The sequence below is a fragment of the Triturus cristatus genome, chromosome 12, assembly GCF_964204655.1.
Source record: "Triturus cristatus chromosome 12, aTriCri1.1, whole genome shotgun sequence".
Classification (NCBI taxonomy): domain Eukaryota; kingdom Metazoa; phylum Chordata; class Amphibia; order Caudata; family Salamandridae; genus Triturus; species Triturus cristatus.
In genome coordinates, this window is record NC_140595.1 from 419,459,384 (window position 1) to 419,486,139 (window position 26,756).

Consider the following 26,756-nt stretch of genomic DNA (forward strand, 5'->3'; position numbering starts at 1 on the left):
TCTGTCCGCCTTTGTCCTCCTAGCTAGAGAAACCCAGAACCCCTACCCTCTGGAAGCTCAGTCACACATTGCATGCTTTGCGTTTCACGCAATGGCACTGATGAGCAGAACACAGGTGGCACCAGCTTTTAAGGCAGAGGGCACATCACAAAACCCTTTCAAGTTTTTATTTTATAGCCAAAAATGATGTGCCAGCTTTTGAGGTAGTTTCTAGAGTAATCCAGAACATTTGCCGCTAAGGTAGAATTTATTTCTGGGGCCTATAGTTTTACATCATATTCAGAATTCTGACGAGCAGCATTATAAAAATATATACCTCTAAAGCTAAAGTGAATGAGGTGGCATTTAAAGGTTCAAACTAATATTTATTGCAGAAAACTGTCCACCAATTCGAAACATGTCTCGGAGTATATCCGGAGTGCTTAATATTTAATTTGTAATAATAGTTATGATGATGATGAGATTATTATCATCATTACCATTACTATTATAATTGTTATCATTATTATGATTATGGTTATTAATATGTGTATTATTATTAGTATTTGTATGTTATTATTATTATTATCATTATTATTAGCATTATCATTAGGTGCTAGAGGCAAACATTTCCCTAGATGATGGCCTCCCCCTCCCACTGCTGGGTCTGCCCAATTTCCATCATGGACACAACCCACTGCCAGCATAGGCACCAAACGCAGTCTCCAGCGCTATCATCAGGTCCTCCTTTAGCAAACAATGATTGTTTACAGGGGTGGTGAATAAATGCTTACTTTGAATAGAACCACTTGAATGATGTAAATGAGCCTGACCTTATATGTGGAGATTCAAAGAGCGCTGGCCGGATTTTAAAATGGTACGTTTGTCAGCACCATTTCCGTGAAAATATCTTGAAAGTAAAAGGCAACACAAGCAGTGAAGAAAATGAAATGTGACAAGGCCTATCTATGATTTATCATGGTATCTACTATTGCTTTCTCTCAATTTAAGATCCTGCCACTTACAAGTGGAAATAAGTCATATGCTGAGAGTGAATATTGCCTTGTAAAGGGAAAGGAGGAAATCAATGACACAAACCTTACAATCTCAGACAAAGCCGCAGATCTAGTCAGTGGTGTGATCACTCTAAAAGGGTGGAGACGGAGATGACTCTTTAAATATTCATCCCATGTTATGTGGCTTACACAAAGGCCTCTGTATCATATTTAATAGGTCGGATGGCACTTTGAAATAAGGACTTCTTTGTCATTCGTTTGTGACATTATGGTGCCGATTCCGATCCGTTAAAAATTTTCCCCGTACGAATCGTATCCGGATTTTTTTCCGTACGAATCGTACAAGTACCGTACAAACTGCCAAGTACGATTCGTATGGGAAAATGTCCATACGAATCGCATTGGGATAATTCCCCCACACGACCTCGGGTCGGAAATTGTGTCCGACACGTCCCCGGCAGATTTTACGTACGAATCGGAAAACTGAAGTCCGAGCGCACAAGTACGATCCGTCCCTTGCGTCCGATTGTACAACCGTGTGGAAAAAACACCGTACGGAGCGAACTCCTATAGCAACCATGGAGACATGTGCCCGCATATGCGCCGAACACCCCCCCAGCCCCCGTATGTACGCTCCGAACACCCCCCCAGGCCCTCGTATGTACGCGCCGAACACCCCACCAGCCCCCGTATGTACGGAGCGTACCCCCACCCGTGTATGTATGGACCGTACCCCCCACCCGTGTATGTCTGGAGCGTACCCAAAACAGTCTTTGTACGATGCGTACCCCCACCCGTGTATGTCTGGAGCGTACCCACACCAGCGTATGTACGGTGCGTACCCACACACGTGTATGTATGGAGCGTACCCACACCAGTGTATGTACGGAGCGTACCCCCACCCGTGTATGTACGGAGCGTACCCCCACCCCACCCGTGTACGTCTGGAGCGTACCCACACCAGCGTATGTACGGTGCGTACCCACACACGTGTATGTATGGAGCGTACCCACACCAGTGTATGTACGGAGCGCACCCACACACGTGTATGTACGGAGTGTACCCACACCAGTGTATGTACGGAACGTACCCCCACCCGTGTATGTATGGAGCGTACCCCCACCCGTGTATGTACGGAGCATACACCCAGCCCCCCCTGTATGTACGGGGTGAAACACCACCACCTATGGACGGTGCGGACCAACACCCTGCCCATGTCTGTACGCACCCTACCCCAGGCCCCCACACCAGCACCCTCACCCAACATCGCGCATGTACGAGTCGTACTAAGCCATAGCAAAGGTCAGCACTGTACAACAACATGGCCGATGTACGCACCTTACAGACGCCAAAAACACTCGTACTGAACCAGGACAAAGCAAAACAACACAAGTAGAGTCAATTTGAATCGCACAACACCACAAAACATGTCCAACAAACCCAAATACAACCTATACACTGACCTGCAACTGCCAAACAGCTAAACAGAGGCCCAAAACACAACCACTCCTTATAACACACCCACCCAAAGTTCAAACACAGCCACACCCACAAATGGACCAATAAAACGGCCCAACACACACAAACCATGATCCTTTGCAACAGATCCACTGCTGCCAGACCCCAGAGACAACGCACTGCACCATACTTCTACCATCAATACACCTTACACTTGCACTCCTTCACACAACCACCATCACAAACACCCCCTCATCACATTCACACACACACCTTCACAACCACACTCACACACCCACAACCATCCACACCCACACCCCACACCATGCCCACTAACAAAAATCCAAAGTTTACAAGGGAGGATCTGGACATCCTTGTCGACGAAATCATCAGAGTCGAGCCACGGCTCTTTGGAACATTGGTCAGACAGACCAGCATAGCCGAAAAATCTGCCATGTGGCAGAGGATCGTTGATCGTGTGAATGCTGTTGGGTCCACCAGAAGGACCAGGCATGAATGCCAAGCCAGGTGGTACAATCTGCGGAGGACGGTCCGCCGCAAAATGACAGAGGATCATAACCAGGGGAACATCACTGGAGGAGGGCTGCCCCGCAGACCGGTACACTACCATCCCTGGGAGGAGAAGGTGATGGCCACGCTGCCGCCGGTGGGAGTACACGGAGTAGAAGGAGTCCGAGAGCCTGGTGAGTACACAAACAACTCACCTCACATGGGGGGAACGCCATCCACAACCCAAATCCCAATAATGCACGCAACCACCCCAAAGCCAGCACCGGACACAACCACACTCAAAAAACACGCACATGCCACTAGCGGCTCCATGCCCCATGCACCAAGCAAGGCCATGCCAAGTCACAGGCCACACAAAACACAAACACAAGACAGGATGTCCCGGATGCCGGGAGGGTGGGCCCCAATATTAACATTGTGCAACTCAGAAGCACACAACAATGCCCTCAGCCCATATGGCCTAGGGCAGAGCCATACAAACAGTGTGTCCCCACACAGTACTGTGTTGCCTGCAAATGGTAGCCGCATTGCAGGATGACATGGGTATGAAGGCACAATTTGCACAGAATAGCAGCTAATGAAGAGGCATCACTGTGAAAGAGTGTCAGCACACACCGCCACAGCAGCACCGCAGACTCAGACACTCCGCCCAATGGGTGCCTGGAGATTAGAAACAAAGCCACAGGAACAAGCCAATGGCCTTTGAAAGACCTGCAAACTGTGTGTGCCCAGGAAGCTGGGCTTAGGTGACAGAGGGTGACAGACAGAGGGAGAGGGGAGAGGGAGGGAGGGAGACAGAGGGAGGAAGGAAGGGAGACAGAGGGAGACCAAATCACCCTTGGGTGGTGTGGGTATGTCCGCTCGTCAGCAGGTGGACTGTGTGCATGTAGACAAGGTTTGGCAGTGCGTTAACCCCCCCTTTTTCCTTTGATAAACACTGGGCCGTGTGTCAATCTGTGCACGAGTACATCCGTGCTACAGGCACAAACCTAACCTTACACCCAGTATACCCACTCACTGTGTTTGTTAGAACCCAGTCACAAATGCATAAGTTACCTACCTGCATTCTCAAATTGTATGGAAAAAACACCATTTGCCCACGTACAGTGCAACTCGTAAGGCGGCTCTGCATGGCTCGCTACGCCCACTCGCTACACTGCTGACTGCTTTCCAAAAAGATGCATCAACTAAGAGTGTGTCACACATAGGTAAAGTGTCAAAAGCTGTGGCCAAGGGACATAAACATGAACAAGTGCACTGTGAGAGGAATGCTAGACATATCCAACTACCCAGAGGAACTGTGCCAACTGTAATATGTATGAAACATGGATGTCGCATGTAACACAATTAACATTGTCTCTCTCTCACACACAGGTCAACGTCGTCGATCTCCTCCCAACACTGGGGGGAAGAATCACAGGACCAGGCTCCGCGTGAAGAGGATCCCACCGGCAGCGACGACTCTCACCACTCCGTGGATGACCCCGACCAACCTGGCCCCTCTGGTGCCCAACCACCTGCAGCACCTGCGTCAGGTACAACTGTGCCAACCACCACCCCCATTCCTGCCACATCCCAGGATACAGCCAGGAGCCCTGCTCGCACACAACAACGCAGACAGTCTGACCAGGAGGGACAAGGTACTCCGGGCACACAGGAGGAGGCAGGCGACACCGCAAATGCCATCCCTCAGGGGTCCCGGAGACCCGATGTGCCCACAACGGCAGGCCAGTCGCAAGTGGGCAGGGGTGGTGGGAGTGGAGGATGGCGGAGGCGACCTGACCAGTTAGCTCAGGAACCGGTAATGTCCCACGTCAGCAACATCCTGGACACATACCGGCGTGACACCACGGGCATCAGCCAGGTAGTGGAGGCCCTCAACGAGCTGAAGAACATGCAGGCCGAGCAATATGCCAGTCAACAGCGACACCAAGGACGGATGGAGGCAAGACTGGCTGAGCTCCTGGCAGTGCACACGGACATGAACCGTTCACTCCGTCGGATTGCCGATAACATGGGCAACCCTCCCTGTGCCACCAGGCGAAGATCACCACCAGCCACAGGGAGGGATCAGGAGGAGGAGGATTCATCCGACGTAGCATCACAAGCATCGTCACGGCCTGCTTCTGAGAGTCCCCAGAGGAAGGTGGGTTGTCCACACAAAAGACCGTGAGAGTCAGCGGAACATCACCATCTCCCAGGTCACCTGGCCTGGCACCTGGCCCTCTGGCCCAACAGCAGCACATCAGCAAATGACATTCTCTGCCACATGGACTTGCTGGTCACTGTCTGACCAATGTTGCCAAAGACTGTGGCATGGACTCTGATGACTTCCAATGGCAAGGATACCAACTCCCCCAGTGAACTTTGGATTCTACACACCCCAAAAGCACCTCTTGTTATCCCCCCCAACACGTACCCCACCACAAATAAAAATCATCACAATCAAGAGAGGATTCCGTCATTTTGCATTATTCCATTACATGTGTGTGTTGTAAAGTCAAACTATGCCTGAGTTCAGAAATAACTCCAACCATCCATACCCTGGGGTCTGAGTCTGGCACAGGACACACATGGGTCACAATGTATCATCCAATACAGACATGGAGCACCATACTCACCCGTGATGGGCCCAACCAGCTGAGGGGGTGCCCGTACAACTGTGCGTACAGACCTATTTGGAAGAGCAACAGTCATGCGCAGAGGGCAGGGATCATGTGGAGTGTCCTGGTGTGGGACTCCCAGGTATGTGTAGACAGGTGGCAGAACTATGTCCTGCATGCTTGAGTCAGGTGGATGTGGAGAATGGTGGCCAGGCCAAGGTTGGATGCATGGAGATGGCACAATGGGGACAAGGATGACAGTGCCACAAGGTTGTGTTGTGGTCGTGGGCTGCATCATGAGTGTGGGCGTGGATTGTGAAGGTCATCCTGCAGCTGGCAGTGATCCATTCCCGCTATATCTGTTGGACGTTGATGTGGCTTGTTCGCCGGATGTAGAAGCAGAGCTGTGCAGATGCACCCTGGATGTGGACAAGTATCATGGGAGTTGTAACGTATATGTCCGTAGAGTGCAGGGTAGGATTAGATACGGATGTTGTAGTTGACCTGGGGGATGGTCTGTCTTGCCTTGAGGTGGATGGAACTGGGGATCTTGTGCATAATGCAGAGTGTGCTGCAGCAAGAGGCACAGATGCTGCTGATCAGCATAGCACATGTGAGCAAGCAATCCATGAGGAACACCAGCTCATGTGCGTGGACACTGTGCCCTTGCTGCAGGGCCTGCAGCAGCATGCGCCATGTCAAGAAAACAATGCCACAAGTTGCACACAAAGACAAGGATGTCAGAAAGGAACTATGCAAAAGGTGTATGTTAAGGAAGGAATGTCTGGTTCAACATGGCACACACACACACAATGGATGCACATGCAGCACAGTGGCCGTCGTGGAGACTGACATGCCACAATACCTACACAGCCATGTACATCATGCACAATACAGATTATAATCCCTGACAAACAGCTAGCATCTTGCTACTCTACACATAGACTCATATGCACTATCTCTGATAACTATGCCAGACATGCCGCATGCACAGTGGCAACAGACCAGCATTGACAGAGATGAGGCACCTTGGAGGCAGAGGGACACATTTATTAGTCATGTGTGTCGGAAGGCAAATGCATATATCTTAATAGCTACACAGGTCATGTGGATGAACATGTGGGACCGACATTGGCACCCCCCTTTGCACCACAGATGCTGGAAATCCATTGAACTGGCACACAAGTGACGGGTTACAGCTAAACACCCCCTGCTGCTCACGGAGAGGCTGCTATACACCATTGAGCCTGAAATGGGGAAGTCCCACACTATGTCAACCCGGTGCAACCCGTATGTTTCCGAGGGCAGTGTTACACACATTGATGCCTTCATCACAATCCACTGTCCCATTACAGATGACTGTCAATTCAGGTGAGTCCAGCTCCATGTCATGTGCCCCATGGTGATTCTACATGTATGCAAAGTAACCAAACATGAACAGAAGCAGTGCACACACATTCAAAACATATACCACACCCAAATAGCCGTGCTGCATCCCTTACCCTAAGGAGATTTCCAAACTTGTCCGTGCATGTAACGCTGAGTCAGCACACGTTGCTGTGTTCATGAGGAATAGCAGGACCACAACAATGCCACCAGCAGACAGCATGCGCAAATACCTGGGGATGAGAGACATACAAGAAGTCAGCCAAAAGAAGCACATCCGCATGCATGCGCATGTACTCAACACGTATAAGGTTGTCAACATGCTAGGTGACAATGATGACTCAGGAAAAACATTCTTCTATTGCACGATCACTCGATTGACACATCCAAACACACCTCTGACTCACTTTGCATACATGCAGATGGACACACACATTGCAACACATGCCACACAAGGCCCAATGCGTGCACACTCAGACACTGGAACTCACCACTAGGCAAAGAAGGTGCGTATGAGCCGACTCCGGATCCTCTTCCTCCACATCACTTGCCTCGTCACCAAGCCCTTCATCCTCCACGGGTGGATGTTCCTGCTCATCCGGATCCAGGATGAGTGGCACAGCTTTCTCCACTGCCATGTTGTGCAGCATGCAGCACACAAGGAAGATTTTGCAGACCTTCACCGGTGCATATGGGAGTGCGCCGCCGGTCTTGTGGAGGCAACGGAATCGGCTCTTCAGGAGGCCAAACGTCCTCTCTATCACTCGCCTGGTCTGCCCATGGGCGTTGTTGTAGCGGTGCTTGGCAGCCGTGCTGGGGTTGCGGAGAGGCGTGATCAGCCATGGCATGTTGGGATAGCCAGCGTCCCCTACATGGAAACATCATGGACAAAAGTGGGTCAGGAGAAGCAGTAAGACAGGAAGATGACGCTAAATACAGGACTGACAGAGTATACCCACTAACAATACATGCTCGTTCGTTGCGCAGCTGCAGCATCATTTCAGGCACCCTGCTATGCCTCATGATGTAGGCATCGTGTGCTGATCCTGGAAAACGAGCACAGACATGGGAAATCACCATGTTGGTAAGACACACCACAAGGGCATTAATGGAGTGGTAATGCTTGCGGTTCCTATACACTACCTCCTGTGCCTGTGGTGGTACCAAAGCCACATGTGTCCCATATATGGACCCAATGACATGGGACATCCCTCCCAGGGCATAGAACTCTCCCTTCACACCTGTCAACTGCTCAGGAGTTGGGAACTTGATGAACTCATCCAGGTGAACCAACATTGCCTCTAAAAAATCATGCAGAACACGGCTGAACATGGTTTGGGACATGCCACCAACATGAGCAATGGTATATTGAAAGGTACCCGTGGCAAAGAAATGTAGGGCTGCCATCACCTTCATCTTGGGTGTCAGTGCAGTAGGATACCTGTGTAGCAGTTGGAGGTGTGGTGCCAGCCTTGGCGTCAAGTTCTCTATCAACGGTCGGGGGAAGCGGTAGCGGCGTATACAGTCATGTTCCCTCAGGTCAGCCAAGTGCGGAATTGGTCGGGGGAGAGGCGGAGCCCTGCAGTAATTTGGAAGGGACAACGAAGAGTGAGTACAGTACAACAACAATGTCAATGTACTGAGCACATGTTCAAAAGCCAATACACATATGCTACATACAGAGTCAGGTATGTGCAATATGCCCTGGACACGTATGCCAGGCAGGTGACTCTCCTACCAAGAGCCAGCTACAAACGTGGATTCTGAACCTCCACATGCCATGGCATGAAACTAGCTGTGGGCCAGTGTAAGTGAACAGGCAGACGCATTACAGAAGTGACAGACATCCACATATGTGCAGAAGAAGGATGTTTATCATACAGACAGGTTGCGGAACACTAGAGGCACAGGTCACATATCATAGAAAAAGGACAGACCAGACAACTTGCCATGAAGGAGTACATGTCAAGAATGATCACACATACATTGAGAGTATGCAGATATGTCCTTGTCTCGCAAGTCCGTTTTCGATGCATACATACACACGTTACGTCGGATTCCACATGTGGCCTGGTGTGCCTAATAGTCAGCCATGTCCATCTACACACAGACACATGTTGGTTGCAGCAACTGCAGATGCATTTGACGGAACACCAACAGCAAGCTTATGGGAACACATGTCACACACATGACATAGTCACATCGTGCCACGCCGGTAGTCACATGTCAGGTGTAATAATCCCTGTACCTGGCATCAGGGGACAGTTGCAGGTGTTGGTGACTGTGCCATGCCAGTGACACATTGCTCAACAAGTCTGTACTACATGCATACATGTCAAAGGAGTGAAGGGGATGTGTGGCACATAGTGCACCATCACACATGACATGTGTACACAGGTCATCACACATCTATTGGGTGCACACCTCAGGAGTTATGTGCCACATCACAGCCTGACACACCTATGCCCGACCCATGTAGTGCTGCACAGATAATGCCTTGATGTCCAGCCTTGGCCAAGTTTGACAGCTCAATTCCTTTCTGTGTGCCGCCTGTCACCACTGTCAGGTGTGAAACGCACCGTACATACGCTCTGAGGGCGTATGTACGGTCCCTATCACTATGGGAGTGCTCGCGTATGCGTACGCCATAGTAATACGGACCGTACACGCGTGTGTATGGTCCCTATCACTATGGGAGTGCTCGCGTATGCGTACGCCATAGTAATATGGACCGTACACGCGTATGTACGGTCCCTATCACTATGGGAGTGCTCGCGTATGCATACGCCATAGTAATACGGACCGTACACGCGTATATACGGTCCCTATCACTATGGGAGTGCTCGCGTACGCCATAGCAATACGGACCGTACACGCGTGTGTACGGTTCGTATGACTATGGCGTACGCATAAGTGAGCACTCCCATAGTGATAGGGACCGTACACACGCATGTACGGTCCGTATCACTGGAGTAGTGGTGCCCTAGGGCCGTGGAACGCACCGTACCTGTGTGTGAATGTTGAAATTACATAGGGGACACATGAGGGACAAGTATAAGGGCCTAAATGCATGCTGGTTGTCATGGAGACCGAGTTTCAAGTTTGAATTTTTGCATCAGGTGGCCAGCAAAAGTCGGTTGGAGACAATATACTTTGTTGCAAAGTGGCTGTTGACTTGACATCATGCTCAATTTTTAAACCATGCTAAGGCACCCACTGGGGTAGGTTTAAAGGGATTGGAGGAAACGTAGGATGCAAATGTGACTGACCAATCACTCTGTACTCCTGTAAATGAAACAGCCCAGAAAGGCAGATATAAGGCAGCCAGGTCCCATGAGAGAGCACTTGCCTGCACATCCTTTCATTCCACAACACTGCTGCTGCTCGTGATTCCTCTGGCACCATGTCCAGGTCTGTGGAGAGGGCCCAGCCATTCACCATGGAGGAAAATATGGCATTGGTGGATGTGATCCTCCCACAGTACACCAGGCTGTATGGGAGACCAGGGGAGCAGGTGAGTGCTGAGTCCACCAGCTTAGACTGTGCCCTTTTTTTGTGACTGTCACTTCTGGCATTGTGTCCAGGTGTGACAGACATACAATGTTCTTTAGAGTGGGTCCCGGGGGGGGATGTCTCATGTCTCCCATGCAGAGCATGCTGTAGGGCATGTCTGCACTCCTCACTTGCATAGTGTTGACTGTGACAATCAGTGCATGGTACATGCCACATGCCACATTCAGCCTGGCTAATCCTCCTGGGAATGTTGTTTCTACAGTCCTGATGTGATTCTGTGGTCCCCCAGTGTGACAGGTGACAGTACCCACAGATGTGTGTTAGTTTAGTGTACCTGTGGTGAGAGTGTCCAAATGATGTGTTCGTACCCTGGACATTGGTGTGTGTGTAAGTCCCCTGTCATGTGGGTGAGTGTATATGTGGAGTGTTGCACCCCAGCTGCATGAGGGATGGATATACCCTACCCATCTGATGTGAGCAGGGAGCAGTGCTGTGTGTCTGCCGTGCTGAGCCAGCCCCACACCTGTGACACCCCCCAGTCTAGTGGCACATGTGCAGAGTGAGGTTTGTACCCGCAGTTGGCAATGGCAGGTGATTATCCTGTGCCTGTGTGTGTGTGTGTGTGTGTCTGTGTACTTTGCTGAGGTTGCGTCAGTGGCCTGGGGCATGTGACTGCTTTGAGGTGCTGTACATAATCCTGGTGTAGCTTGTGATGCACAGTGTGGGCCTGGATCATTGATTGTGTGGCACCCCTCTTTCCACCTGTGTACTTCCAATGCCACGTAGTGCATTTGCCCTTCCCCAGAGAATAATGTCCCTATGACAAAGGTCCAATGAGTTGGCTGCATACTATGCCCTGTTCAAACCAGCAAAATTGTTATAATGTTTGTATCTGTGACATTTATCAGGTGTATTTACGTATTCTCACTTTTGCATCCTCACAGGTAGGCGTCTATGCCAAGGGGGAGATATGGAAGGAAGCCGTCAGTGCCGTGAGGTCGGTGGAGGGTCAGAAGCGGCGCCTGGCCCAGGTGAGGAAACGCTGGCAGGATATCCGGTGCTGGATGAGGAGGATCGCACGGGTCCTGCTGGGGGACTCACCTGAGAGTCACAAGAACCGTGGGCGCCGCCGCCTGACCCACATCCAGAAGCGTGTGCTGGCAGTGATCTTCCCTGACTTGGATAGGTGCTTACAGGAGAAGCAGCAGCAGGAAGGGGGTAGGTACATGTGTTTTTGTTGTGTGTCACCAGCTTTTTGAAGTGCGCAGTTGCATGGATACACTGCCAGGGTTTATATGTGCAGTGCAGATCCTGTTCCCCAAAGTAAACCGGTGCTGTTCTTCCTCCCTTCCCCTCCTTGACATGTGTTCCCTGGTCTGTGTGTAGTCACTCTTGCACAAGGTTATCTAGGTTGCCAGTTAATCCAAGTGCCCAATGCTTGCAGCATCATATTTGGGGGTGGTGTGTAACAGGTTTTGGGACCTTGCCTGTGCCCTGGACAGTTCAGTCATTTTGGGGTCCATGTTAGTTGGCACTGATGGTGAGTCCCGACATAGGAGTGTGTCTTACAAGTGTACTGCCTTACAGCATGCATGTCCAATGTTGTGCCCTCTGACATGATGTGCATGAGTGGGATATATGCATAGTGCAGGGACGGTTGCTTCAGTTGCAGTCATATCCATCCAGGACCATGGAGGAGTGTGGCCACTACCGTCCCCTGGGGCACCTTTTCCTAGGTATCATGTGTGTCATCCAACAATGTGGACATTCTCTGTGTCTGCACCATAGGTTGGGCTCTGTGGCATTGTACCCTGGACTAATTTGTGTTTACGTTAAGTGTGCTACATGTGTCCACTGTACAGGGTGACCCAATTTGGCTTGTGCATACTCACAGTTGGCATTGCCTGTGTGTCTTGGTACAAGTATCTGATGATGGTTGTTTGTCAATAATATGTGTTTTGATAAGTCCTTGCTCTGTTTTAATCACATTGTCTCAGGTAGGGGGGGGTTGTGTGGGCAAGGCCTTCATGTCCAAACCGTATGTGTCCTTGCCAGGTCTGGCCTGTGTGTGATGATTGTCTGAACATACACTCAACATGCAGTGACCCAGTCATGTTGGGCATGGTTTAATGTATTTGCTAAGCAGCATGTGCCAAAAGTAAAAAGACATGGTTCCTGCTCATCCCTTTTTTGGCAACGGTGTGTGGTCCAGATGCTGTGCTCGACTGTCCCCAGAGACTAGCTCCTCTGTCTCATTTGATATCAAGTTATTTGCTGTTGTGTCATGCTCTCCATTGTTTCTCAGTGGCATGGTGGGTCAACCAACTGTGTGTTGCAGGGCCTACATATGTGCATAGTATTGTAGATGTTACTCATGTTGCTTTTCATGCTATGCACTGTGACCTATGTAGTTTAGAATCAAGTGTCATATGTATACAGGTGTCTGATTGTTTCCTGTCTCTTCACCTTGCCCACAGCATTGTCGGGGGACACCGAGGGAGACACTAGCATGGACCTTGCGGAGGGATCAAGCAGCGGTGCCACCAGTGCTGGCGAGTCTGGCTCAGCGAGTGGCACGGAGGCCGAGGGGAGTGAGGCGGAGGACCTGTCCAGTCCCACCACCGACTATGATGCTGACGGGTCCGAGGCTGAGCTACAAGAGGGGGCTGAGGCTGCTCCCACAGCTGAAAGCAGCACTCCATCTATCGCCGCCCCCTCCATTCCCATTACCGGCCTCCCACTTGCTCGGGTCCCTTCCCGCCGTGCTAGGCGACCACATGTCTCCTTCTTGCCAGGCACCGCACCCCCTGCCCCTGTCTCCACTGCTGCCGTGAATGCCGAGTCTGTGGACATTCTGTGCCAGTTGCAGGTTGGTCAGACATCGCTGCTTAATGTCCTCCATGGCCACACCCGAGTGCTCACACAGATGGAGTCGTACATGGAGGGCATGTCAGCTGCGATGTCTGGCCAACGCATGTTGCTGAGGTCCATAGACTCGACACTGACTGCAGCAGTGGGTCTCCTGCAGCACTGCGTCCCCCCCTACCCCATCCACACTTCCCACTCCCATGCCTGTCCAAAGCACACCCAGACGTACCCATGCACGCACTCCACCAGACACAGGCAGCACACCACCAGGGAAGCCCAAGCGCACAACTCCCGTCACGCACGCACAGGGTGAAGTAGGTACACCCACTGGGTCGGGGGGGCAAATGGAAGACACGCAGCTACAGTGGGAGTCCACATTCCTCACGACCCACTTCCTCCAAATCCACTCCCCTCAGCTCTCCTGTCCAAGAGTCGGACAAAGGGTCAGTCCTGCCCAGTCTGTCCATCAGCCCCAGTGTGGCACCACCCCACAAGCGGTGGAGGCAGGACACGGGCAGGGGAGTTGAGTCCCCCCCCTGTCCACACCCTCCCCCAGTAGCGCTGCGACCCATCCCTCCGACCCCCCCCCCTCCTTGGGGCCTGTGGTTCCTTCGGGTGCAGGGGAGACACTGGGGGACCTTGCAACCGTGTGCAGCACCATTCTAACCACCACCTTTGGCGCTGCCCCTCCCCCTGTGGTGGAGTCCTCCGTCCCTGCACCCACAATGCCTACCCTTGCCCCTCCTGTCCCTGCAGTGCCTGGTCCTTCCCCCCCACATGATGCCCCCCGTGGAAGAACAGGAACTCTGAACTGTGCAGGCAAGCTAGGGGACACCACCAGGAATGGAAATATGGACTGCCCTATGGGCCTTGTGAATAGTGAACATTTACAAACAATTTTCTTTTCATGCTGAATAAAGCAATGTTTTTTTTCATTTGAACACTACTGCTTTTCTGGTATTGCTGTTGGTGGTGCTGCTCCATGATTTGGGGTGGTGATAATGTGTTAGGTGTCTGGGAAATGTAGTGCTGTGCTGCTCATGGGGTGGACCCTGGTATCTGTGTGCCATCACAAGGTATTTGCAAATAATCTTTGGTCATGTAAGCTCTTACTGAATGGTGACATTGTCCCAAGGTGTGTTCCTTCCTCTGTGGACCCTGACATCTTCCCTGCAGGGTGTTTCCAAAATGTTGTGCTGAGCTGTGTCTACATTTCCTTGGTGTGTGACAGATCCGTTCCACTTTGCCCATGCATGCTGGGCAATGTCTCCACCTGCATCATTAGTGGCATCCTTGGTGGTCACTGTACTTGTGTATGGAGTAAATTGACATGACTTCATGTGGACATGTTCCCTTTTACGCACTATGCATGTGCGTACTTCCAGCCTCGCACACATGTGTTACGTGTTCTGCAGGGTCTTTGACCACCTGACTGACAATTGTGGGCATTGTATCGGTGGGTACTCCACCATTTTTTTTCCATGGGCACTGCTGGGAGTGATAGGCACCCACCCCTCCTGTGTCTGGGCACTGCTGGGAGGACTCTGCACCCACCCCTCCTGTGTCTGGGCACTGCTGGGAGGACTCTGCACCCACCCCTCCTGTGTCTGGGCACTGCTGGGAGGACTCTGCACCCACCCCTCCTATGTCTGGGCACTGCTGGGAGGACTCTGCACCCACCCCTCCTATGTCTGGGCACTGCTGGGAGGACTCTGCACCCACCCCTCCTGTGTCTGGGCACTGCTGGGAGGACTCTGCACCCACCCCTCCTGTGTCTGGGCACTGCTGGGAGGACTCTGCACCCACCCCTCCTGTGTCTGGGCACTACTGGGAGTGATAGGCACCCACCCCTCCTGTGTCCGGGCACTGCTGGGAGGACTCTGCACCCACCCCTCCTATGTCTGGGCACTACTGGGAGTGATAGGCATCCACCCCTATGTCTCTGTCCACTGTTGTGGATTGTAGCACGTCACCCACCCACCCGCCTGCACCCTTGGTGCAGTACACTGCTCACTTGGGCATCAACCCCCCCAAATATACTGGTCAGATGCTGCACCAGGCACTATGACATCATTCGTGGCGTGTGTACGCCATGTATCAATGATGTACTGGTGCCCTAGGGTTAGGCGTGGTACGACCTGTACCCACGCTCTGAAGGCCTGGGTACGGCCCGTAGCCAGGCCTTTAGATCGGGGGTACGGTGCATGCCCCCATTGTTGGGGTGCCGTAGGGGTACGCAATGTACCCACGCCTTCAGAGCGTGGGTACGGGTCGCACCACGCGTACCCTTACGTCACCCCAACAATGCCGGTACGGCCCGTAGCCAGGCCTTTTGAACGTGGGTGCGGGCCGTACCTCCAATGTTGGGGTGCCGTAGGGGTACGCACTGTACCCAGGCCTTCAGAGCGTGGGTACGGGTCGTACCACGCCCACCCCTACGTCACTCCAACAATGGCGGTACGGCCTGTACCCACGTTCTGAAGGCGTGGGTACGGTGCGTACCCCTACGGCACCCCAACATTGGGGGTACGGCCCGTACTCACGCCTTAGGAGCATGGTTACGGGTCATACCATGCGTACCCCTGCGTCACCCCAACAATGGCGGTACGGCCCGTACCCATGCCTTTGGGACGTGGGTACAGGCCGTACCGCCATTGTTGGGGTGACGTAGGGGTGGGCGTGGTACGACCCGTACCCACGCTCTTAAGGCGTGGGTACGGTACGTACCACAATTGTTGTGTTGCCGGTTTGCGTCCATGTCGACTTCCGTAGTGGCGGACGCAGGCCTTGGTGGACACGCCCCCAACCCCCGAAGTGACCAGGCCCTGGGGGTCAGGTATGTACAGGGCAGGTGTGATTTTTAACTTGGGTGGGGCTTATGTTGCGTGCCCCTGCCCCCCCCCCCTTTGCCCCTGGGTGTTGTTCTGACCTTCTGCGGCGTCTGCGTCGGTTCCTGTACAGCAGGTGGACTGCTATGAGGGCCGGGATGACACGTAGGTTGGGGTCCATGGCTGTCCGTCGGGTACAGGTGCTCCTTCTGCGCGTCGTCCTGATTTCCCGGCAGTTTTTGGCTGCCGGAAAATATAATCCGTGCGGAGTGACGTCGGTACGAATCGTACTTCCTGGTTCCTGAAATGCAGCCTGAATGCGTCCGGACGTCACGTCGGCGCTGTCCCGGATCACATTGGTATGTATTTTTTCGTCGGCCTGTGTTTTTTACGATTCGTACGGAAATGGTGTTTCCGTACGGATCGTAGTTGCATATTTGTAATGTTTTTTAACCTGGTACGAGTCGGACCGAGAAAATGCTCCGTCCGACGGTTCGTACCCGGTTTCTCCAGGATCGGAATCGGCCCATATATATTTATGTCCCACAAGACAGTTCCTTGGACTATTGGACATGTTATTGTGAGCGGCTCAAAGCCCTCTCTTCTCCTTGGAGCTACTCAATCCTTCTTAAGACAGGGCTGGTAAGGATCATTCTCTTTGTCCTTACTACAGTTCTATCCTTTGACTTCTATTCAGTCCAAGCATTATTGATTTCAAGACTGCAAAATCTCAAACTTGATGATTTCACTTCCAGCTAATTTTGTGAAATGTTTAGTTTTTACTGGTGTTTTGCAAAAGGGGAAAAGGTTTCAAGCAGAAAATAATGCCCAGAAACAGTAAAAATCCAGTCAAGTGACATTTTCTCCTCAGGGCGTGTCCAGGCTGCTGACCGAGATGGCCACGCGACACAGAAGCTCTGCTGGAGCACCCAGGAAAACCAACCCAATGGCCCCCAGAGTTTGGCTATAGAAGCGTCCGCTGCATGGCAAAGAAATACCAAAATCTTCCCCCTAAGGTTTCAAGACAATGGTGGTACATCCAAAACAGATATGAAGATGTCCCACAAATTTGAACTTTATCACTTTTTTTTTATTATTATCAAACATTTATGTAAATATATAAAGAATCATAAATGCAATACATTTTATAAATCTTGGCTTCAAAAATACATAAAAACAATTACATTCATGCACAGTAATAGCACATTATTCTAAACAGAAAAGAGCCCACTGGACGTGGTAATGCAACACATGACATAATTACACAAAACTAAACATAGATCAGACAACCAAGGGAAACAATTTAACACATTAAACACAAGGAAAAAACAACACATTAAACACATGACAAATAAGAATTACAATATTTCCATAATTAGTTTGTGGCAATGCACAAATCAGTAGAACAAAATGCCGACGTGCGTTTCGGAACACTAAAGCACATAGACGGTTCCTTCTTCAGGGCGAGGAATATGAATTACATTCTGACATATTAAAGCATCTATATTTCATGTGGGGACCACCGCATGTGTGGTACAAACGGGCTCAATATTAAAAAGACAGAATACGTCTATTGCCGATAATGGCGGTTCAGTGATAAGGTGTAACGTGCTGCCAGGAATTCAAAAGGGTCCCGGGGCAAGTCTCACAATGGACATCTGAATAAATACATGGAATAAAGGTCAAGTATAGAGCTCAAGAGACCGGGTATAACTAGGGCGTCTGCGGGTCCTGAATAGTCTCAAGGATAGAGAAAGAGGACAAAAGACTGTCTGTATGTATTGTAGGCTATAAATCAACATAAGAGGTATATACAGTATAATATCACTCGAATCACGGGCATCTAGTGTCTCGGTCCAACCAACCACTTGTATGGAGTTCCAGAATGGCGTCTGCTATTCATACGGTCATGCCAGTCGAAGCCTGTCCCCTGGCTCAGAGGCATCGGCTGCATGGAAAACAAGATCAGCGATCCGGACATCCGAGGATGAGCCATCAGAGACAAAACAACCGTCCCGATTCAGGTTGCAAGGACTGACTGGGCAGAGTCCGCTGTGGAGCAGGGGCTAGGCCCCGGATAGAGGCCCAACAACAACCGAGCAAGCCGAGATCACAGAGCGGCTTTCTCCGCTCCCCAAGCAGCCACTGAGACGCGCTACCCAGTGCAAGCACCTGGTGAGGTGAGAGGGGTATCGAACCCAGTTTACCTGGCTTGAAACTGTTTAAAGCCAGAAAACAAGAAAACTACAGTTCACTAAATGGTGTCAAGATGTTTATAAAAGAAAACTTCACAGCTGTTTCATGAGAAGGACAACAGCAACTCTAGTCACTTCCTTGTAAAAAAAGAAAGGTAATGGCATGTTGGAGATATTTCCTGTTCATTCATTATTACAATTATTCTTGGCCATGTTAACTTTGACAATGTATACTTTTTAATGATATGGGTCTGACCAAACTTTTTGATTTTCTAGATAGTATTGGTCCTCAGGCTTAGGCTATAGTAAAGGAAAGATTCCTCATGATGAATGAAGAGATTAGAATTGCAAGATAAAGCCATTTAACTTAAATTCTCAACTATTTGCCAAGTTCCACAATGCCTGTGACAGAGCAGTATCTAACCTAGGTAGAAAAACCAGAACACAGGTTTCTGCCTCACTAGGCTCAGGTTACATTTAATCTATTATCTAGTCACTTTTCCGAAATCTGGCTCCTGGTTTGAATATCTTCCAGTCCGCTCATGCTATAACTTTTCACCTAAAAAAACCAGTGCTTTTTTGCACTCTATATAGCAGCTTGAGAAAATGTTTCCTACTACCGCTTTTAAAGCACAATCACTTTACATCGCACCATAACTGCCACAATTAGCTTCTTTGTCCTTAACTATTTCTCGTCTGCAAAAATCTTGAGGATGAGGCATGCTTCATAACAACATTTTTCATTTTAGCCTTGATGAGATTGCCAATAGCATTTAAATGAATGTTAGCCTCCATGAGCGCTCAAATACATTTTATATTACTCTCTAAATGTATATACAAATTATATTTTATGGTGTTTTTTTAAATTGTGCTAATTGGTACGTGATGTTTCTGCAATAATTTTTAATCCTGAAATATCATTTGGTGTATAATGTATTTTAAATCTGTGTATTTATGGTCAGTGTTATGACCTATCAAGACTATTGACTGACTGTGTACTTATTGTGCTAATGCACACATTGATAATCAATATGCTCAGCACCCATAATCCTTTAACAAATTTGAAGTCCAAGTGGAACAAATTAACAAAATGGATAGACTGATGTTTTGTGTTGGTCTTAAAATTCATATTCATCTATCATAACAATAAGGTGCTATCTTTTTCCATCTTTGCAGGGTTCAATATCTGAGTTTATGCCTTTGATATATGACGAATACCTTAGTGACATTGAGGACCCCTTCATTCTCAGAGATGCTTACTTTGAGATGCTCTCAGATTATTTTTTTGTTTTTCCAGCTATACAAACAGCCAATTATCACAGAGGTAAGTCTCCGGATGAGAAATTAAATTTCTAAAGCGGTTTATAAGTGAGTTGTAATAATTAAACATTTATGTGTCAAGTGTGTCATCTGATAATGTATGTTGTAGAGGTTATAACTAGGCTAACCTGCTCTACAGTTAAACTTATAGCAACTGATAAAACTCCACCAAAAGGGAAACAGCCCTCATCATTATAAACATATTATCAATGATAAACACCTGCACAACCGCAAACTACATTTCCATTCAATGAAATGAAAGCCAGACAGAAGGAATAATGTTACTTGTTTCTGAAGGGGCCAGGACAATGTAACAGTGTCATAAAAGGTAGCAGAAGAAAGTCTATTCTTGGACTATTCTGCTTGAGTTTTGGTGTTTAGGGATATCGCTAAAATATTGTTTCTTCTTATTTTTGCTTCCTCCACTGTTTTGTGCTTGGATTAAAGGAGCAGGGTTTAAAAGCAAGTTTTAGGTCTGATCTAAATACTTTATACACAGTAGAGAATCTGGCAATATAATATTTGATCTTTTAGCAAGGTTTATTTCTATCACTGACTGATGAAACGGTTGGCTTATAAGTATTTTGTCAAAAATACATTTACCCACAGACACAAAATGGATAAAACCCTTTGTTACATCAGCAACCCTCCCTTTTTAACAAGTCAGTGTTGATAGCAGGTCACCTGCCAAACACCCCAGGCTTTAAACATTTAATGCAAGCTGTAGTGAGGGCTAACTTTGAAAAGAGTTCTTCCACCATCAATTTGGGAAAGTGTTGAAAACTTGACACGAGTTTCCACATTCCAACAAATATCATAGCTGCTAGGTGGGCGCCCTATTGTTATGTGCAATACCTTCAGCTAATCCTAGCTTTTAACGCAACTGCTTTACTGCCAGGGTTTTGAGTCCATAGTTACAATGTAAAGTGTAAAATTTCAAGTTCCATAATACACTGTAATTTCTGTTAAAAGGTCAGGGCTGACTTAAAGTGAGACATTTGTCATAGGGACACTTATCTGTTATCAATGTCCATACAACAGCAGCACCTCCTTCATTTTATCAGGCAAATAGGGCAGAAATGCAGCGGTGCGCATGCTTAAAACACAAAGTTTCAGGTGTCTTAAAATGCTGGTCTACAAAGTAATCTAGTGTAATTCAACATTTTAAAACTTTTCACAAAATACAATGCTGTTTGTAGGGCTTTCCATCCTACATTGTCATATTATTTACTTGAGAGAGGGTAAATGACTCACAACTGTGTCAAGGAATGTGTTTATTAAAACCTTTTAATATAGCACTTCTACTATTTAATCCACTAATAGCCCTGTAAACCAGACAGAATCCTGATGAAGTGACTGTGAGAGATATGACATGTGAGAGGGTAAAAAGATGTGAGTGAGAGTGCAATACACATACTTTCTATGCTTAAAGCACTCTAACATAAGTCCATTGGACACACTGGCAATAGGGAGATGCCACATACCCTGCACTACTCCTTCAAACAAAATGTGGTTTATAACGGCCACTGCAAATAAACAGCATGTTTTGTTAACACTGGAAAACACAATTTTTGATTGATAAGCACTGATCTCAAAACGTTAGGAAAGCACCACTGACATCCACAAAGCAGCAAACACTGAAAATAGAACAGCCTAGCTATAACAATTCATGTGTTGACTTTGAAAGCAGCAAATCTATTTAGAAACTTCACATGAGGTAATGACAAATAGACACAAAGGACCTCATTCCAAATTTGTCAAAACTGGTGTAGTCAATTACAAAAGGAGAAGGAAGCACACTGCCTGGTATACAAGCCCACAATTCCTCAAGATGCAATGCGGTAAATACCATGCATGATACTAGTCACATCAATCAATCAATCAGGATTTATAGAGCACTGCTAGTCACCTGTGAGGGTATTTAGGTGCTGAAAGCCTTGCTGTTTTGGGTGAAATCGGTTTGACAGCCAGGTCCTGAGTCCCTTTCTGAATTCCTGTAGGGAGGGTGACATCCATAGGTGGATGGGTAGGCTGTTACAGGACTTTGTAGTGAGGTAGGAGAAGCAACATCCTCCACTGTTGCTTCCATGGATGCAGTGGCTGTGTGCAATGGAGAGGGAGGTGGAGCACAGGTATCTGGAATGTTGGTGGATGTTCAGGTGGTGAATGATGTATACTGATCCTTTACTGAGCAGGGCTTTGTAGGCATGGGTCAGCATCTTAAATTGATATCTTTTATGAACAAGAAGCCAGTGGAGTCTCTTGACGTGAAGGGTGATGTGGGTTCATTTGGGGAAGATGAGTCTGGCCGCTGAGTTCTGTATGGTCTGCAGTCTATTCAGGAGGTGTATGGTAATTCCTTCGTAGAGTGTGTTCTTGTAGTCTAAGCGGCTGGTAATGAGGTCTTGAGTGATGGTACATCTGGTACTGATAGGGAGCCATTTGAAGACCTTTTGGAGCAATCTAACTGTGAGCAAGCAGATGGAGGAGACTGAGTTGATCTGGCATTTCCAGGTGAGGTTGCTCTCAAGGATGATGCTGAGGTTGCAGGCATCGTCTGTTGGAGTGGGTGAGTGTCCTAGTTGAGAAGGCCACCAGGAGTCATTCTACAGGGAGGTGGTGTTCCTAAAAATTAGTACTTCCGTTTTGTCTGTGTTGAGATTGAGGCAGTTGTTTGGCCTCCAGTCTGCGACCCTGGTCATGCATAGCTGAAAATTGGACATTTTGGTAGAGTGGTTTTTAGATAGAGAGAGGATGACCTGGGTGTCATCTCTATAGGATCTGATGTTCAATCCGCAGGTTTGGACGATGTTTGCTATGGTGGTTATGTAGGCATTGAACTGTATAGGGCTAAGGGATGAACCCTGTGGGATTCTGACGATGATGTTCTTGGGTTTTCGAGGTGAATGGTGGCAGATGGACTCTTTAGGTTCTTCCAGTGAGGAAATAAGTGATTTATTTGAGAGCGTCACCTTGGATTCTGATCTGATGAAGCCTCTTGATCAGGATGTGGTGGGATACAGTGTTGAGTTCTGCCGAGAGGACAAGGAGGATCAGGGCAACCATTTCTCCCCTGTCCAGGAGGGTTCTGATGTCATTGGTGGCAGAGATCAGGGCAGTTTTAGTGCTGTGGTTAGTGTGGATTACAGATTGGGATTGAGTCCAGAAGGTTGTTGTTCTCCAGGTATTCCGTGAGCTGGCAGTTAATGGCCTTTTCAAGCACTTTGGTGGGGAAGGGGAGCAGAGAGATGGGCGGTAGTTCTGGAGCTCGTTGGGATTAGTCAACGGTTTCTAAAGGAGGGGTTTGACTTCTGTGTGTTTTCATTCTTCTGGGAAAGTGTCTGTGGTGATGGATGTGTTGAAGATGGTGGTGAGCTTGTTGCTGATCTAACTGCTTCCAAGGCTGAACATGTGGTGGGAACAGGGATCTGTTGGTGCTCCTGAGTGGATGAATTGCATGATGGCTGTGGTGCTCTTTGTGGTTTTGATGGTCCCAAGCCATGATTCAGTGGTCGGAGTTTGTGTCTGTGAGAGCGAGGAGGCTATGGATGTAAGAAATGGCAGGTTGGGGTTTGAAGTGTTTGCAGATGGAGGGGATCTTGAGGTGGAAGATGTTGACAAGGGTGTTGCTGAGTTCTTGGGAAGGGGTGGTGATGTTTTTGGTGTCTGGGAGTTGGAAAACTCCCTGACAAGTTATTTTTCTGTGGTTGGCACTGGCTTTGCTGCAGTCAGCTAGGGTGTTCCTGTCACTACCACAGGAACTCCTCTGGATCCGATTGATGCTCAAAGGGGTCCACCTCTCAATATCCCCAACTCTAACACATATAGTACAGAGTATTAAGGCGATCAAGTGAGGGGAAGGAATTAGGGTGGGAACAGCGGGGAAAGGGAAATCTGTAACCAAAAAACACATAAGTTAATACAGGCCTATGCATTTCTAGCTACTCTCATAAGGTCTCACTAGCGGGACTAGTACCTGTTAAACAAGCTCCACCAGCCACTGCGTTCTATAGCAACTCGCTATCCTTGGACGATACTTCTTGCACTGGAGGAGGAGAATACACCTACAACACAAAATACACAGATTACTCTTCGTTCAATCCTCATTCACTCCTACTCAACACTTTATTTTCCTTGATAAAGGAAGGAACGAGTATTTGAAGAAATAAAGGAAATCAGCAGTTCACAATATATAGTCTACTGGACGAAGAATCCAGCAAATTACAGCATTTACCAGTTTCACTAAAGTTCAGATTCCTTTATCCTGCATGAACTCATTAAAGCACTGAAGTTCCTTTGGAGGGACTGAAAACAATGAAAGGAAAGATAACCTGCTGATAATAGTCTACTCAGCTTGAGACGGTTTATAGCATGAGTGCATGACAAAATAGCCTGACTGCAGCACCCACCGGGGCTACTATTAAACCAAAGTCAGCATGGATCCTCAGTAATTATCACTCGAGCCCGAGCAGCAACCCAACTTCAATAGTCGCTGAAGTCCTGTCCTAGTCTTACCCGACTGTGATGTCGTGACACTGACGCGATACGCTGAAGCGTACGCATCAGGTCACGTGACGTGTTGCAATAAAAGCGGGTCACGCACGTACGCCAGAACGCCTGCGGCGGCGGACCATATCCATCACTACTGTGTCCCAGCGTTTTCATTCCAGGTGTAGGCCCTGTGTCACGTCTTCAGCGCGGCAAGCGCTCGCCCCCTCAGGACACAACAAAAGTGGCGACGAGGGTGGGCGTGCCCTCGATATCGTGCTGCGAGCGGGAGTGCCGGCCGCGAGTTGCATGTAGCTCACGGTGCTCATGCCCCTGCATGACGTCGTGAGACCCCGTTGCTGTTCCCAGTGTAGCGCTAGCGTGTGCCGGCACATCGTGCCCTGAGCGCGCACCCAGGCGCGGAGGCGAGGCTGTTGCTGCGCCCCACGTGGTCTTGGCCCGGCGGAGGATCGGAGCGCCGGAGTGAGCCTCCACGTGGTGACTGCCTGGACTAATCATGACTAGAAATTATCACCCACATAGCATTGCTTGGTAGGTTGCATATGGCTCATAGTCTATCTGGATTTCCAATTTGTGCTGTTGCATTGAACTAAGCCTTTGCACCAGAGGGTTGGATATCTAATCCCTGTGGCTATGGGGGGTGGTGGTGGAATGGGCCCAGATCGTGACAATGGTGGCCCCAGTTCATGAAAATGCTTCCTTGGTAACTGCATCAATCTGTGTATACCCCAGCTAGAATGCAACACTCATCCTGTCCATTAATTGGTGCACTGCTTAGCCTCCCTAGCTTGTTGGATCAGATATTGATGGAAGTATCTATTCATTGGTGATGTTGTGTGAATAAGTGACTGCTCAAATACAGCTGCTAGGTCTGGCTGATCATGCACCATGTCTTATCCAACAAGAACCAAAAACTGTCCCAATTGGTGCAGAGATGTAACTGAAGCAGCTAACTTCTAACCTGACCCTATCTGTCCGCCTTTGTCCTTCTAGCTAGAGAAACCCAGAACCCCTACCCTCTGGAAGCTCAGTCACACATTGCATGCTTTGCGTTTCACGCAATGGCACTGATGAGCAGAACACAGGTGGCACCAGCTTTTAAGGCAGAGGGCTCATCACAAAACCCTTTCAAGTTTTTATTTTATAGCCAAAAATGATGTGCCAGCTTTTGAGGTAGTTTCTAGAGTAATCCAGAACATTTGCCGCTAAGGTAGAATTTATTTCTGGGGCCTATAGTTTTACATCATATTCAGAATTCTGACGAGCAGCATTATAAAAATATATACCTCTAAAGCTAAAGTAAATGAGGTGGCATTTAAAGGTTCAAACAAATATGTATTGCAGAAAACTGTCCACCAATTCGAAACATGTCTCGGAGTATATCCTGCCACGTGTCCCGCACATCGCGGATAAGGCCCTGAGCTCTGATGAACGCGCACGAGGAGGACTGAGCACCTGCCCTGCTGCAGAGCCCGTGAGTAATTGACCTGAAGTGCCTGAGGCCCTGGGAGGGGTTACACTGCCTGTGTTGCCTGGAAGGGTGCTGTGTGACAGCCAGTTTACGTCCCCTCATCGGCTGCACTGCCTATAAAGCCTGGAAGGGAGCTTCTAACACCCCTAAGCCAGAACTTGTCGGCCTGCCACATGGGAGGGGAGTGTCACAGGGGAGACACACCCACATCACCAACAGGTCTCGCCTAGCGGAGGCAGCACACGCGCGCCATGACGAACATTCCTCCAATCGAACCATTCACAGTAGAGGGGTCACCATCAGCAGTGGCGGCCCGATGGAAGGATTGGGAAGACAGGCTACACTTCTTTTTTGAGGCCACTAAAGTCCATATCGACCAAAACGTGCGATGATCATTCACCTCGGGGGTAAGGACATTCATAATATTGTCAAGACGCTCGCTGAAGCTACCCCTAAAACTCACACGACGCTGATAGCCGCGCTAAATGAACACTTCGAACCGATGGCGAACCGCGATTATGAGCGATTCATATTCCGACAGGCGCGCCAACTTCCAGAGGAATCGCTGGACAAGTTTCATACCCACCTCAAGAACTTAGCAGCCACCTGTGGCTTCCGAGACGAAACGGAAGAAGTAAGAGGGCAAATAATTCAGGGGTGCGCGTCAGCCAAGTTGACAGAGCGGATATTGGAGGAGTCTGGCAAACCGTTGGCGGAAATACTAACGATGGGTCGGACTAAGGAGCTGTCGAAAGCGCGTGCCACGCACATGGAAGCCGCTCTTCAAGCGCCAGTGAAGGTGGAGCCAGTCAACGTGGTGTCGGCTAGGCCTAAACAGAGATGGGACAAGAAAGGGGCGGGAGCCAACTCTCCGGAACAACCGAAGTCATGCGGGTACTGTGGGGGTCTGCCACATGCCGCAGCGGATTGTCCAGCAGGAGGGAAGAGGTGCTCGGGGTGCGGTCGCTTCAATCACTTCGAGAAGGTGTGTCGGTCGAAAAGGTACCGCAAACCCCGCCCAGCAGTGAACACCGTTGATGAAAGAGAGCCGGCGACCAGCGATATGGATGACGATGGCG

General features: G+C 49.1%; 1 protein-coding gene and 1 long non-coding RNA gene across 3 annotated transcripts in view; one reads left to right on the forward strand and one right to left on the reverse strand.

Annotated features, from left to right (window-relative positions):
* Positions 1 to 26,756, forward strand: part of LOC146776042 (fatty acyl-CoA hydrolase precursor, medium chain-like) — a 762,376-nt gene that overhangs the window by 424,924 nt on the left and 310,696 nt on the right. For both annotated transcript variants that reach the window (XM_085639201.1, XM_085639202.1), the window contains one exon: positions 19,554 to 19,701. In XM_085639201.1, coding sequence (XP_085495327.1) covers positions 19,554 to 19,701 — 148 coding nt within the window. The remainder of the gene's footprint in view (positions 1 to 19,553; positions 19,702 to 26,756) is intronic.
* Positions 1 to 26,756, reverse strand: part of LOC146776043 (uncharacterized) — a 67,232-nt gene that overhangs the window by 35,378 nt on the left and 5,098 nt on the right. Inside the window, exon 2 of the long non-coding RNA XR_014972316.1 lies at positions 23,674 to 23,761. This is a non-coding gene — a long non-coding RNA (uncharacterized LOC146776043). The remainder of the gene's footprint in view (positions 1 to 23,673; positions 23,762 to 26,756) is intronic.